This window comes from Aulostomus chinensis, chromosome 22, assembly GCF_037954235.1.
Source record: "Aulostomus chinensis isolate RoL2024-O1b breed Wild chromosome 22, RoL_Achi_v1.0, whole genome shotgun sequence".
NCBI classification, from domain to species: domain Eukaryota; kingdom Metazoa; phylum Chordata; class Actinopteri; order Syngnathiformes; family Aulostomidae; genus Aulostomus; species Aulostomus chinensis.
In genome coordinates, this window is record NC_141341.1 from 9,094,974 (window position 1) to 9,107,640 (window position 12,667).

At 41.7% G+C, this 12,667-nt stretch overlaps 1 protein-coding gene across 1 annotated transcript; it reads right to left on the reverse strand.

Moving 5' to 3' along the window:
* Positions 1–2,893: 2,893 nt before the first annotated feature.
* Positions 2,894–12,184, reverse strand: LOC147240625 (transcriptional repressor scratch 1-like). Its single transcript, XM_086193922.1, has 2 exons — positions 10,973–12,184; positions 2,894–6,458 (listed from the first exon to the last, which is right to left on the reverse strand). Exons 1-2 carry the CDS (start codon positions 11,094–11,096, stop codon positions 5,683–5,685), a joined length of 900 nt encoding a protein of 299 aa, XP_086050048.1. The 5' UTR covers positions 11,097–12,184; the 3' UTR covers positions 2,894–5,682.
* Between the last annotated feature and the right edge of the window lie 483 nt (positions 12,185–12,667).

A 12,667-nucleotide genomic window follows, 5' to 3' on the forward strand; every position in this document is an offset into this window, starting at 1 on the left:
TCTCATAGATGTTAGCGCATGCACGCGCGCGCGCACACACAACACACACACACACACACACACACACACACACATGCACGCACAAGCTCACACTGACAGTAGCACAGTGAGGAAGCCTTCTTTCAGCTCCAGTGAGTGTTGGAATTAGTATCCTTAGTGGACCAAAGGCAATATAAGAAAATCAATATTTTTTAGTAGCAAAAAGGGAGAAAATCAATCACCTTATAATAGATGGTCATTAGTCTGTAGAAGAAGGTGAGGTGGCCAATCACAGTGTCAGGGATCCGCCAAGTAATCTAAGTTTAGTAACAAGATCCACTGGAATCCATTGAGAGCCTATGATGAGGGAGTCATGCTAGATTAGCTCCAGAGCTAAAGCTAATGTGTTGTTCTGTCTGATGAAACCTGGACGGTGGGTTCAACTTGGCAAACTCCCCATCACGGACACGCACACAGTGACAAGTATAGAGAAAACACAGTGTTTGACCACATTTTGAGACAATTAGACTAAAATTGTTGTGGATTCAGGATTTATTGCTGGTACCTATCAACTTGACTGCCTCCGTGTAAAAGGTCTTGACTGCATTCTTCTGAAATGGGAACATTTCTCAGCCCTTTAATTTGACGTTTGGATAAAGTAAGTTTGGCACTACAGAATAGTAATGGTATAAGAAAATAAATTGCTTTCTACATACAGTAATTTGGAAACTTCCTCCATACCACATAGAACCACTGACACTTCCTTCTGTCGCTGATGGATGGTCAGCACCTTTAGTTGTGTTTGTTTGGTTTGTTTTTCATCCCTCGGCTCAACACCGGTGACAGCCACAGGCCGGGGCCATTACGTGGTCCGTCCCATTCTTATGAATGTAAAATGCAATGAGGTATGATTTCATCCTGTTTGTCCGTTTGGATGTTAGCAGGATCATGCAAAAACAGCTCTAGTAGTTAACATCATGACGTAGCACGTAGAGTTGGCTGGATGATCAGAGACTGGAGTGGGTGACATCGTATCCGGAGTGGGAGAAGAGCAGTTACCGTATATGTCAGGTTTAATGAAATTCCAGGGCTGTGGCACCTTGGCAGAGTGGGCCATATGTGGGATTGGTTTATATCCATATGCACAGTTTCTGGAAGTGTTCGGGAAAAGGATTGAAAAAAAAGAGCCAAACATGATTTTAATGCACAGGCTAAAAACCATTTTACACAATAAATGCACATAATATAATCCCAGCTCCTGCAAGACACACGATGATGCAAAGGTTGTTATTCACTGTCAGCTTTAAAATGTAATTCTGTTGCTTTTGAAACATTTTGACTCCGCCAGATTTTGTAATGGGAGAACAAGTCGTTCGGTGTGAAAAATTGAAATAAATTAAGACAAATGATGCAATCTCCTGAGTTTCCTTTTTTTTTTTCCTTTTATGAAGCCTAATTGATTAAAGTACAAGAAAACAAGCACACGCTTAATTAAACTGAGAGTTGTCTTTAATCACTTTGAGCCTGCAACTCCTGACCCGAGTGTGTTTCATCCACATCTGCTGCGCTCAACTCTGTACACTGTCACTTAATATACCAACATGGTTTATCTTCCTGGTATGTTCGTTACTGCGCCTATATGATGATTACTCGGGAAGCCTTATATGTTATTACAGATCCCTGATGGGCAGCACCCCCCCCCCCACACACACACACACACATAAACACGCAGTTTGTCGCACTGATGTCAACGTTAAAGACACTGTCCTGACATCTACTTTTCTCCTCATAAATATGAAATCTAGCAAAAGCAATCACACACACTTTCACACTTACATGCACACACACACTCACACACACACATACACAAGCATGCATACACACACAAACTCAGTCACATGAAGAATCTGACCTCTACACAGTCGCCATGGGGTAAAACAAAGCGAGAGCGTGCACTGTAAACAATCATCTGTTGCAGTATTTTTTATACTGCAGGCGAAGCATCTAAATGAATGTTTAATGAAACACTAATTAACCATTTACTGCATGTGCAGGGGCCAAACAACATCTATCAGATTTTTACAAACCAATTTATTATCATCATTAACTCACACTGCGCACACATGGTTTCTCAACAAAATGATTTATCAATGTGCTAACAATGTACAGTATCAAGCTCCTCGTCTCCTCCAGTTCAGGCACCGTAAAGATCATTTTGAAGGACTTTTGCATAATAGCTGCTAACATATAGGGGCATGCCTCTGATTTTAAAGGTCATCTTAAAGTTCTACCGCGGCACGTGCTAGCAGTTGTGTAATATCTTCCATGATTCTCTTTACAGGCTTGATGTTTTAGGACAGAGGCTTTTAGAAATAGAGATGGTGACACTAGCCAAACGTATCCTTCCCTGATTTGTCCTACCAATGTCATGCGACTCCCACCTGAAGAAAACAAGCATCATTAGCTTGCATGAGCCAAACAATTACAACAGATAATGAATTACAGGTGTTGCTGACCTTGTAGTCTATGCCAGCATCTGTCGTGCAATTAAACTCCATTATTCGATATTATCATCATGTGACTACACTGGCACCCGCCTGGCTAGTTTACTGTCATTGTCATGTGATGTGTTTTAACGTTATATAGATATGCTCTTAAACGGTGCTGTAAAAGTTTGATTTTAAAATGGTAAAAAAAAAAAAAAAGTTATCCAAGATTGTTGATGTCATCAATGGAAATCAAGAGGGAACCTCCGTAGTTATGCTAGCAGAGTGATTTAAGGCACGACGGCGATGGCTCGCGCCACTAAGAAACATTCGTGCTGTCCATCATTCCTCCAAATGTATCCAGTGAAATATCTCAGCATCCAACAAAGTAAGAAGAGGAAAATAATATCAACACACTTTTCTTTAACTATTTTTATTAAGGAAGTGAAACAAAATGCCCAGTGTTCTCTTTGTGCTTTACATTGTTTCAAACAGCCACTGAAGGTCCCAAAAAAACCCCAGAGGAAGAACTCAGAAAGAAGTGGGAAGCTCAAGAAAAAGTAGTCATCATCATCATCATCGTCATTGTCATCATATTATCATCATCATCATCTTCATCATTGTCACTCTATACAGTTCTGTAGAAATAATCGGACTCCAAAGTCACATCAGTGCTTATTTACAAGGCCTCTTGCCACAAAATAGTCAGGATTCATTCACCCTAAAAAAGAAAAGAGGTGGTGAAGGTGCTGACGCGTGTGGCATGTTGTGTTTTCACGTCTCACTTGTCTCAGCATCTCTGTTGTTTTGTCATTGTTACCTTTGATTCATCATAGTAGAAAAAGAAGAAAGAGGTTTTTTTTTTTCCCTACATACAAGGCATCATCTACCTGAATCTAAACTCTCTCATTGTGCTACTAAGTTTGAAAAAGAAACAGTTGTAAGATATAATTCTTAAGAGGAAGTGCTTTTATATAAGAATAGGTAAACTAGCTTGTGGCTATAGTTGGCTACAGTAGATCATAGTAGAATCTAAGGGTTTGTTGATGCTCTCTGGTGCTGAAATATTGACCCAACCTCCTTTCTTTCCTTCCTACGTCACCATAGCAACCTAACAACAGCTAAAGACAACCTGGAATTGTGCACTAGGTGGGTATTGTTACCTTTAGGGTCCTTACATGCAGTTTGTGAATTAATATCTTATTAAGGTTAAGTAAAGGAGCAAAAGCGTATCCCCATACAAGGGAATTCTTCCATCACTGATTAAAACCTCACAAGAGGTGAGCAGGGACCTGACTACTGACACCTCCTGAGGTCAAAGAGCAACATATTCAGCTCCACAGCTTTTGTACAGCAGCTTGAACCTTGAAATTCTGGTTTTCATCAATGTTCCAGCACCAGAGGCCTACAGTCGTACCTTCTACTTTCTACAATATTTTAGAGTAATACGAGGCAGGCAGTGCATAAACCATGTACAAAAGACCCATCCCGACCCAACCCAGAGCCCTCCATCTAAAGGAGTTGTGCCTAACCCTCATGCATAACTGTCAGTAAGCTAATGATCCTAAGACAGAATTATAACTTGACAATCACAAATAAACCGAAACAAACCGAAAACAAAGCACTCAGCCAGCGGAGAAGGCCTCGAAGAATCACAGCAGTGTGACCATTTCTGTAAATATAGAGCTATAAACCCAACCCTCCATATTTAACACTAAATTGGTTTGCTAACTCCCTGAAATTTCCTTTCTCATAACTACATAGAATAGTGGTGCTTGGAATAACGGGAAAAAAAATAGATGGTGATATGACTCGTGTTTCTTCAAAAATATCATGCATTATTGCTTGATCAGATATGAATGAAATATTGCCTAAGACAGAATTTTCCTTAATTTGAAAGAGGTTTTGTTTTTTGTTTTTTTTTGGCAAAGTATCCAAAAGAGTCATAAAACTGGCATAGATTCCATTATTAGGCTATTGTTCTTTTTTTTTTTTTTGCATGCATTTGTTTTTATAATTAAAGTGGCAGACAAAATGAAAATTCAAAAGTGTCAAATGCTTTGGCATATTTGTAAAACAACAACAAACAAACAAACAAACAAAAAAGGCAAAATCATACCAAGTTGCTAAGTAAAGTGCAAATGAATACGTTTAAAAAAAACATAAATTAAATAAATAGGTAATAGATAGACATAAAAACCTCATTGCTGAATACTGTGTGGGTAACATAAAATGCTTTTTTACAACACTTGGAAAAAGGTTTGACCTTTTGAGTGACATTTTAAATGTCTGGATCCTGTTTTGACTTTAGCTTGTAATACTGAATGATGTAGTTTATAGGAAACCACTGTTTTTTAAGAATACCCTGGTGGTTTGGTTACCGACCATCTGATCCATTACTGCCTCTTATTGTCACTATCAAACAACGCAAATATGCCAAAAATTACAGTTTCTATGTGAGTTAGTTTCATGAAATATCTTATTCACTGTCTCTTCCCACGCCACAGGTATGCTTGTCATACCATGTTATAACAGGTTTGCACTTCATTTTCTTCAGTTCACTGTGCTTTTCACAAAATTTACGATTAAAGCATGTCACTAAATGAAAACTTGATATTGTGTTTGTTTTGAACAAATGTGCTTTTTTTGTTTTGACGTTTTATCCCTTGTAAGTTCAGTCAAGGTCACTGGAAGCAGGATACCAAATCTATCCTTAAATTATTATTATTTATTTAAAAGCATAAAATAGGAGAGTTTATTTAATCTCTTTGCATGAGAAATGAAGAAGTGATTCATGCTTCAAATTCCTGTGATATGCCTGTCACAGAAAGAGATGGGAGAAGAATTGTATAATTTTGTCATGGGCCGCAGGAGAAGGAAAGATATGGACATAAATAGATCCAGTATCTTCAAAAATGATGAGCTAGATTCGCTGTGCTTTATTTATCTTCACAGATACTCAAAACTGTCTCAGAAGTTGGACATATCTTATCGAGGCAGGGGACAAACTAAATCAGGCATCAGAAGTTTACCAGCTGGTTTACTCCAGATGAGGATGAGGAGACCAGAGAGGGACTGGAGGGGTCTTGATGGAAATGAGCGTGTCATCAGTCTACATTTGTTGGTCTTTTAGCCTCATGACCCCTAGTAGTGCTGCTGTTAAGGGAAAGCAGGAAACGTGAGGCCAGTAAAACCAGTTATAAAGGAAGTAAATCTGTTATTCCCCCAGTGAGCTCAGAGGAGAGAAAGCCCCCTTGAAGCACGCCGACTCGTAGTGCTTATTCAGGTAACTCTTGAGAGCGAAAGTCTTGTCACAACGTTTGCACTTGTAGTGCTTGAAGGCTGAGTGCGTCTGCATGTGAGCGCGCAGGTTGGACCGGTCAGCAAACGCTTTCCCACAGTGCGCACAACCAAACGGCTTCTCACCCGTGTGCGACCTCATGTGGCCCTGCAACAGCCACGGGCGGCTGAACGCTTTGCCACATACGTCGCATTTGTGCTTGAGGTCGTGGGTCAGCAGGTGCATGGCCATGGCAGGCATGGAAACGTAGACTTTCCCACACGTGGGGCACTTTTTCGCCATCTTGCTGTCTATGCTCCTATGCGTCTGCTTGTGCCGGCTCAGGTTGGAGGATGTGGCGTAGGTTTTGCCACACTCACTACAGGTGTGCCTCTGGGTGGCCCCTCTGGAATTCCCCGAGGCTTTCCTCCGTGATCGTCCATCCATGATGAAAAACGCATCCACTGTGTAGCCCTCGCTTACCGCCGCATCCCCATTGATGTACCCCCCGGCTGATGATGACACCTCGGACCGCGGGCTGTCCGGCTGGTCCGAATCACCGTGAATATCACCATGGATACCGGTGTACGTGTTGTTGATGCGGCCATAGATGATGGACGAGTGACTTGGGGACTGGACTTTAGAGATGACCGACGAGTCGCTTCCCACCACATCGTCATATGGCGATGGACTCAGATAATCACTGACATAACCTGAGAGGACAGAGGAAGAGGTCAAATATCCGTCAGAAGCAGGCCAATTGATTGGAAATTTGAAACTGACTGATTTGAAAATCTTTGCAGGCAAGTTTTAAATATCTTGCAGTAATCAGAATTATTTGACACGCATCAACATTTCACTATTGACAAGCCTCAAGAAATCAAGCTGCTCTTTCATGTCAATGTTTCCGAGCTTCCAGAGACCCTCCCTCCCTCCCACCCTTTCTTCTTTCCTGTTTCTTCCTCTTCTCTTCAGTGTCCTGGGATAGTCCATCATGTCCAGGAGCTACAGCAGATTCCCTGTCCAAAACCATTCCAAACCACCTTAACTAAAACTGATTCTCCTAAATAACTTCTTAAACGTATTTGGTCTATAATGCTGAACTTGCAAGAGGAACCTGTTTGTTTTTGGCAACTTGGATTAGAAGTGTCTTTGTGATACATCCAACAAATTTTCCAGCTCAGAAATATATTTTGTTTTGTGATTTCTGTAACTAGTACAGCCTTTCCAAAGGTAGTATGACATCAATAGAACTGGCTCTGGTTCGGATCAGTCCAAAAACGAATTAGTCTCAGTTCTATCGTCCTAACACATTTCATCAAATCAATCCACAAGCTTTTCACTTTAGTTTAGGGAGCAAGAAGAAGAACAAGAAGGCCAAAGTTAATTTTAGGGACGGATCTTTGTTTGGGCTGAATGTCATTTTAGTTAACCTTTGTTGTCACAGTCACATTAATAACAACACAAACGCATCCAAAATCCTGATCTGGACTTCCCTGATGCATAAACAGGGTGTAGGTTTGTTTTATGGGAGTTTCTTTTTTTTTAAGCACCCAGGCTGCATATTAATGGTGATAATAATGTGCTTTTAGAAGAAAAACATTTGCCACAATGGGCCAAAGTTGTTGCTTTTTTATTGTTCTTATTTTTGATGGACGGCTTCAGTGAGCTCACCTCCTTCTCCTCAGTGGCACCTTTTCCTGACAGGTCTGCAGCCCTCACACCTCACAGCTTCCAGGACGTCAACTGTCTATTTATTACAGCAGCTGATGCCTTGCTCAGGGGCACAAAACACTGCATTTTATCATGTATTTCGTTTTTAGCCTCTTGTGGTGACAATGCTTAGTTCATGAATCATTCATTCCTGCGTATTATTGCTCAGGACCTGACAAATATAATCAGTTATTTGTTGACATGTTGTTGCATAGTTTCTATTATTGGCTTCTACGCTCCACATTTTTAGAGACAAACAGACAGACTGCTAGCTAATACCCCACCACCATGACTCCTGTGGATCTTTGCCGATCAATAGCTCTCCATTTCAATTAGCGCTGTATGAGCATTTAGGCGCAGACGGCAGAGGAGATACTACTGCTGGTAATATCATTTCATGATGCAGTTCTGAGAAAAGCTCCGAAGTTGGTCGATAATATGATGAGAGCAAGAGACAGACAGTAGGGCGGTGAGACAGGTGGAGGTAAAGTAGTGTTTTGCTCAGTATTGGGATTGTGGTTTGGTGGTTTGGCAATGCTGTTTACATGCTGATTTATTATTTTAGATTAAATGAAAACAGAGTTAGAAGGAGACAGACAGTGAAGGCATAAAAGAGGAGGGAGTCTGAGAGAGAAAATCATAAATATTCAATAATTGCACTTTGACAAACTAGTGTGTGTGTGTGTGTGTGTGTGTGTGTGTGTGTGTGTGTGTGTGTGCAAGCGTGCGTAAGCGTGCGTGCATGTGTGTGTGTGTGGCTTGTTTTATAGAGCATGAGTAAATTTCTGAAACATGACCAAGTGTTCATTTTAACCCTTCAGCGTCACTTGAAACGGCTCCAGTTGGAGATGTTAAACAGCTTCACAACTGTGCACACTGGCAGCTTCCCAGTAGAACTAAAGACTTGTACTGGTGGACAAATAAAAGTTTATCTGGAGGAGAGTCATCGATTTGCTTACTGGAGCAGATGTTCACTGTCACTTTAGAATGATTGGGGTAAATAATGCACACTACAACTAATAGCAGCTACAAGTTGCATATCTTGTTGCTGCTGGCTCCCTGTATAAATGGAGACTGCATAAAAGACGGACCTTGTGATGTCTCCTACTGGTCTTAAAAATCCTGTTTTAAAGCCTCACATTTGGCATTTTTTTGGCCATTACAATCTTCTTTTTTGTTTTGTTTTGATATGAATGAGACACAAAGGGGTCACCATGGTGTTGACTGATGAGCTGAAGCAATAATTCCTACCCCCGGGACACTGATTCTTAATTCTCATAAGAGGTTATGTTTTGTGCACCAGCGCCACCAGTGGCCAGGCTAGCCCAGCAGATTCGGCATCATGACAAGCTGACAAGATGACAAGCTCAACATTCGGGGTTACAGGTGGTTGGCTGGAGGCCTCCCTGTGACAATGCCCTTTATAAAGCCGCTTTAGGGACCACTGACTTACTGAGAAAATGTCTCGTGCAGTGGGAGAAATAACTTCTACTGTGCCTTTTCCACCGCTTTCATGTCACCTCTCCCCCCGATCTATTTGTTTTCCTCCGCTATGAAGACCTGACTAAGCTGTGAACGTATTAACTGACAGCCAGAAAGTGCAGAAATGAAACCAAACTACCTGCTCTAAACAGTTGTGGTGCTAGTTCTTCCTCACGGAGGCTTACTCACTTTGCATCGCTACCAATTAAACATGACTGTTGTGGCGGTGTACCTTCCTTTAAAAGTGCTGATTCCTGTGCATCTCAGCGTCTGTCTCTGTTTGTTTGTCTTTGTCTCCTTCTAACTGTCTGTGTCTTGCTGTGTCAAGTTTGTGTTCATCTCCAAGTACTTTAGAGGCATTAGAGCTGATAGCTGTTCTAAATGCTTATTAAAGATTAAAACACTCTTCCAGTGCCGTCCTTCTCTTACGTCTTTGAAACACGGAGAATTAGAGAACCAGAGAGCAAAAATGACAGACAGAAAGAGAAAAAGCTGCAAGCTACAATTGAATTTTTGATCCAAATCAGCAGTAACTGATTCACACTTGTGTGCTTTAGACACTTGTAGGTCACTGAGTGCTTTCTGCGTGCGTGTGCGGAAGGGGGTGTGTGTGTTTGTGTGTGTGTGGGGGGGGGGGGGGGGTAGGTGGTGATGCTGTGCACTCAGCTGTGCAAGCCGCCTGGAAAATGTGCCGAGTTGACAGAAACACATCAGTGTGTGTGTGTGTGTGTATGTGTGTGTGTGCGCGCAACAAGCTGCAGTTGCTTCCGTCAAACTCTTGTTATATTTATAACAGGGGATAGCAGTCTCAGTCTGAACATGCCAGCCAGACTGCTGCTGCTGCTGCTGCTGCTGCTGCTGCTGCCCCCATGTTTCCCTGCTCACTCTGTCATCAGAGCACCTGGGATCTCTTCATCTCACATTTGACCTTGGTACAATGTGAAAACCACCAGGCTGCACCATCAGTTGCTCCCTGTGCAGTGACAGCGACGATTCTTCTTGTGCTATTTAAAGCCGCAGAAATCAATTTTTAGCCGCTAGGGGGCAGACGCGCAACTCTGGCATAGTGCAACCTTTTTAAAAAAATGGTTGTTTTAAGCAATTACCATGAAACTCCAAGAAGCGATATTAAAGACTGTGACAATTTGATAACGAGAGGAATATTCCTGTGAGGATTGTTTGGTTTTCTCGTGTAGATTTTCAATTTGAGGCAGGGTTTATTTGCTGTAAATAAAAGCTGAAAACTAACAGTAGAGAGGGAAGCATTCAAGTACAGTAATTGATCATATAGCCTCGAGAAAACAAAAACCTCAAGAGTTGTGCACTGTTCTCTGATCCACGTTAATGTGAATTTTTTTCTTTGTAGGCAAATATTTGATCGGTATTCGATCTTTTGTTGTAAACCTTTTATCCATAATGGCTCGTTCCCACTGACTCTTACCTGTATCGTCTGTGTATCTTGAGGATTTTTTTATTTTCACAAAGTCTGGGAACCTTCTAGCAGATTTCTAACAACGTTACAAGAATCAAACATAAACGACAACATAAACGTGCTGCTTGCATCACTGGGTTTAGTTAGTTTTCCTATTTTTCTGCAATTATTCTGCCTCCATCCTTTCAAAGAATAAAAAGCGGTGTTTCATTTTGATTCGAATAGACACTAACTCGTGCTGCCAGTCACGTGATAAAGTCGTTTCATGGTTATCAGCGTGTTAACGTGGCAGTTTGCGATCGCGTGTCAAATTCTAAGTTGTATTTTCTGTTGCTGTTGAGATTCTATCGATGTTAACGCACCCAAAGATCACGCCCTTGTTAATTAGTTTGATAATGTCATACATGGTGTTTCATGTGATCTTTTTTTTTTTTTTCAAACCTGAAAGCTCTTTTCACATGAGTGGGAGGCTCGCGCTCATGAAGGCTGTTAAATTCATTATGAGTCATCATGTCCACTGGACTGTCCTGACCTTTGACCTCAGTCAGATGTAGCACACATACGTCACTATATAGTTTATATTTAAACTAACCGACTGACCTTTGTCATGGTGATGGAATCGCAGACTCAGTTCTTCTCTCCTGTTGTGGCCGTAGGAGCTCTCCAGGTCGGCCGCCGAGATGTCGTCCAACTTGACTTTCTTCACCAAGAAAGACCGAGGCATGATGGGACAGTAGTTGCTCCTATACACACATATGATACACACACTCCCTTTGTGTCCTCCAACCTCTTCAAAAGCCTGCAACCAAAACTTTACAGAACGTGCTCTAATAATTGGGGTTTAAAAATGAAGTTTCAGCTCCCTTCAGAGCAGTCATGGCTTTTCAAAGAGCAGAGGAACGTCCCTGTGTGTTTAGCATTTTTAAAGAACTAAACAGGCTTTTTCTCTCAGTAGTCGTTTCATCCCTCGACGGTAACAGTCTGTTTGTCCTTTGCTCTGGAAGATCTGTGTCGTTCTGGATGGCCACAAAAATAATAATAATAAATTTTTAAAAAGTTATTTAAAAATCTCTTCCTGTATGGCTGCTGCTGCGATGTTGAACTCCCAGGAAAGAACCTTTAGTTGTTGTTGTTGTTTAGTTTTATTAGTTTGTTTCTTCCATCAGCTTTTATATTTAAAAAAAAATCGTTTCTAAATCGCTGGTCTTCGCCACTCGGGCAGCTTCTTGATGGTGCTGTCTCGCGAGCCTCCAGCAGCCGGTCTCGTGCTTTCAGCACCGGACAGCTCCCGTACGCGCGACACTCCAGCGCGCTACAAAAAAACCAAACAAAACAAAAAAAAACGGCCGCTGTCCGTTCAGCACCGGAGGAGGAGAGACAAGTCCTCCCTGCACGTGAGGTACCAAAACCTGTGTTTGTGCCCTCCGTCGGTAGAAAAGTGTTTGACGGTGACGGAGAGACGACGGTTGGAGGGGCGGAGGGACGGAAAATGAACCGTCTCGAGACTTTTACAAGTCGTCAGTCAGTCGGAAAACACTCACGAGGCAGCGTGTCATTCCCAGGCCCTCGAAAATATTGCTGAGAATTTCATAAAAACTGGAAGACCAGAACAGTCCCTCTGTCTCACTCTCACTCTTTCACTCTCTCACTCCTCCTCTGTCTCTCTTTTCTCCTGTCCTCGGCGCGCGCGGCTCTCTCCCTCCCTCTCTCTGTCTCTCTCTCTGATGCACGAGATCAGCTGTTGCGGTTTTATAGGAGGGGAGAGAAAGAGAGAGAGAGAGAGAGAGGGAGAGAGAGAGAGAGAGAGAGATTTTATTCATCAGGAGGGGAAAAAGAGCATCTTCTCTTGTGGGACCAGCAGCGCCGTGCGGAGATGGCCGTGGAGGGTTTTAATTAGCTGGTTTCAAGTACTCGCTCCCGCTGATTTTTTTTTTTTTTAATGTCAGTTCAATTAATAAACAGAGCCGGAAAGAGTGGGGTCTTTAAAAGGCTGCAAAATCTAGAAAATAAAAGAAAAAAATGTCAATGCCTGAAGCCGAACAACTTTTTTGGGTGTTCTCAATTATCATGCATGTTTTGTTGTTGTTGTTGTTATTATTATTTGTGTGTTTGTTTGGATGAATAGAGAGTTTCAAGTTCCAAAACCAAGGAATAAGTATCCAAGTTAATAGGATTTTAAAATGGGGTTTCCATTAAATTAATACCCTAAATGAGATGGTTATGTGTTTTTCTTTGACACAAAAATATTGCAAATTTCCGGTCATTACAATGGTGGTTACCTACAAGTGGTTAAAC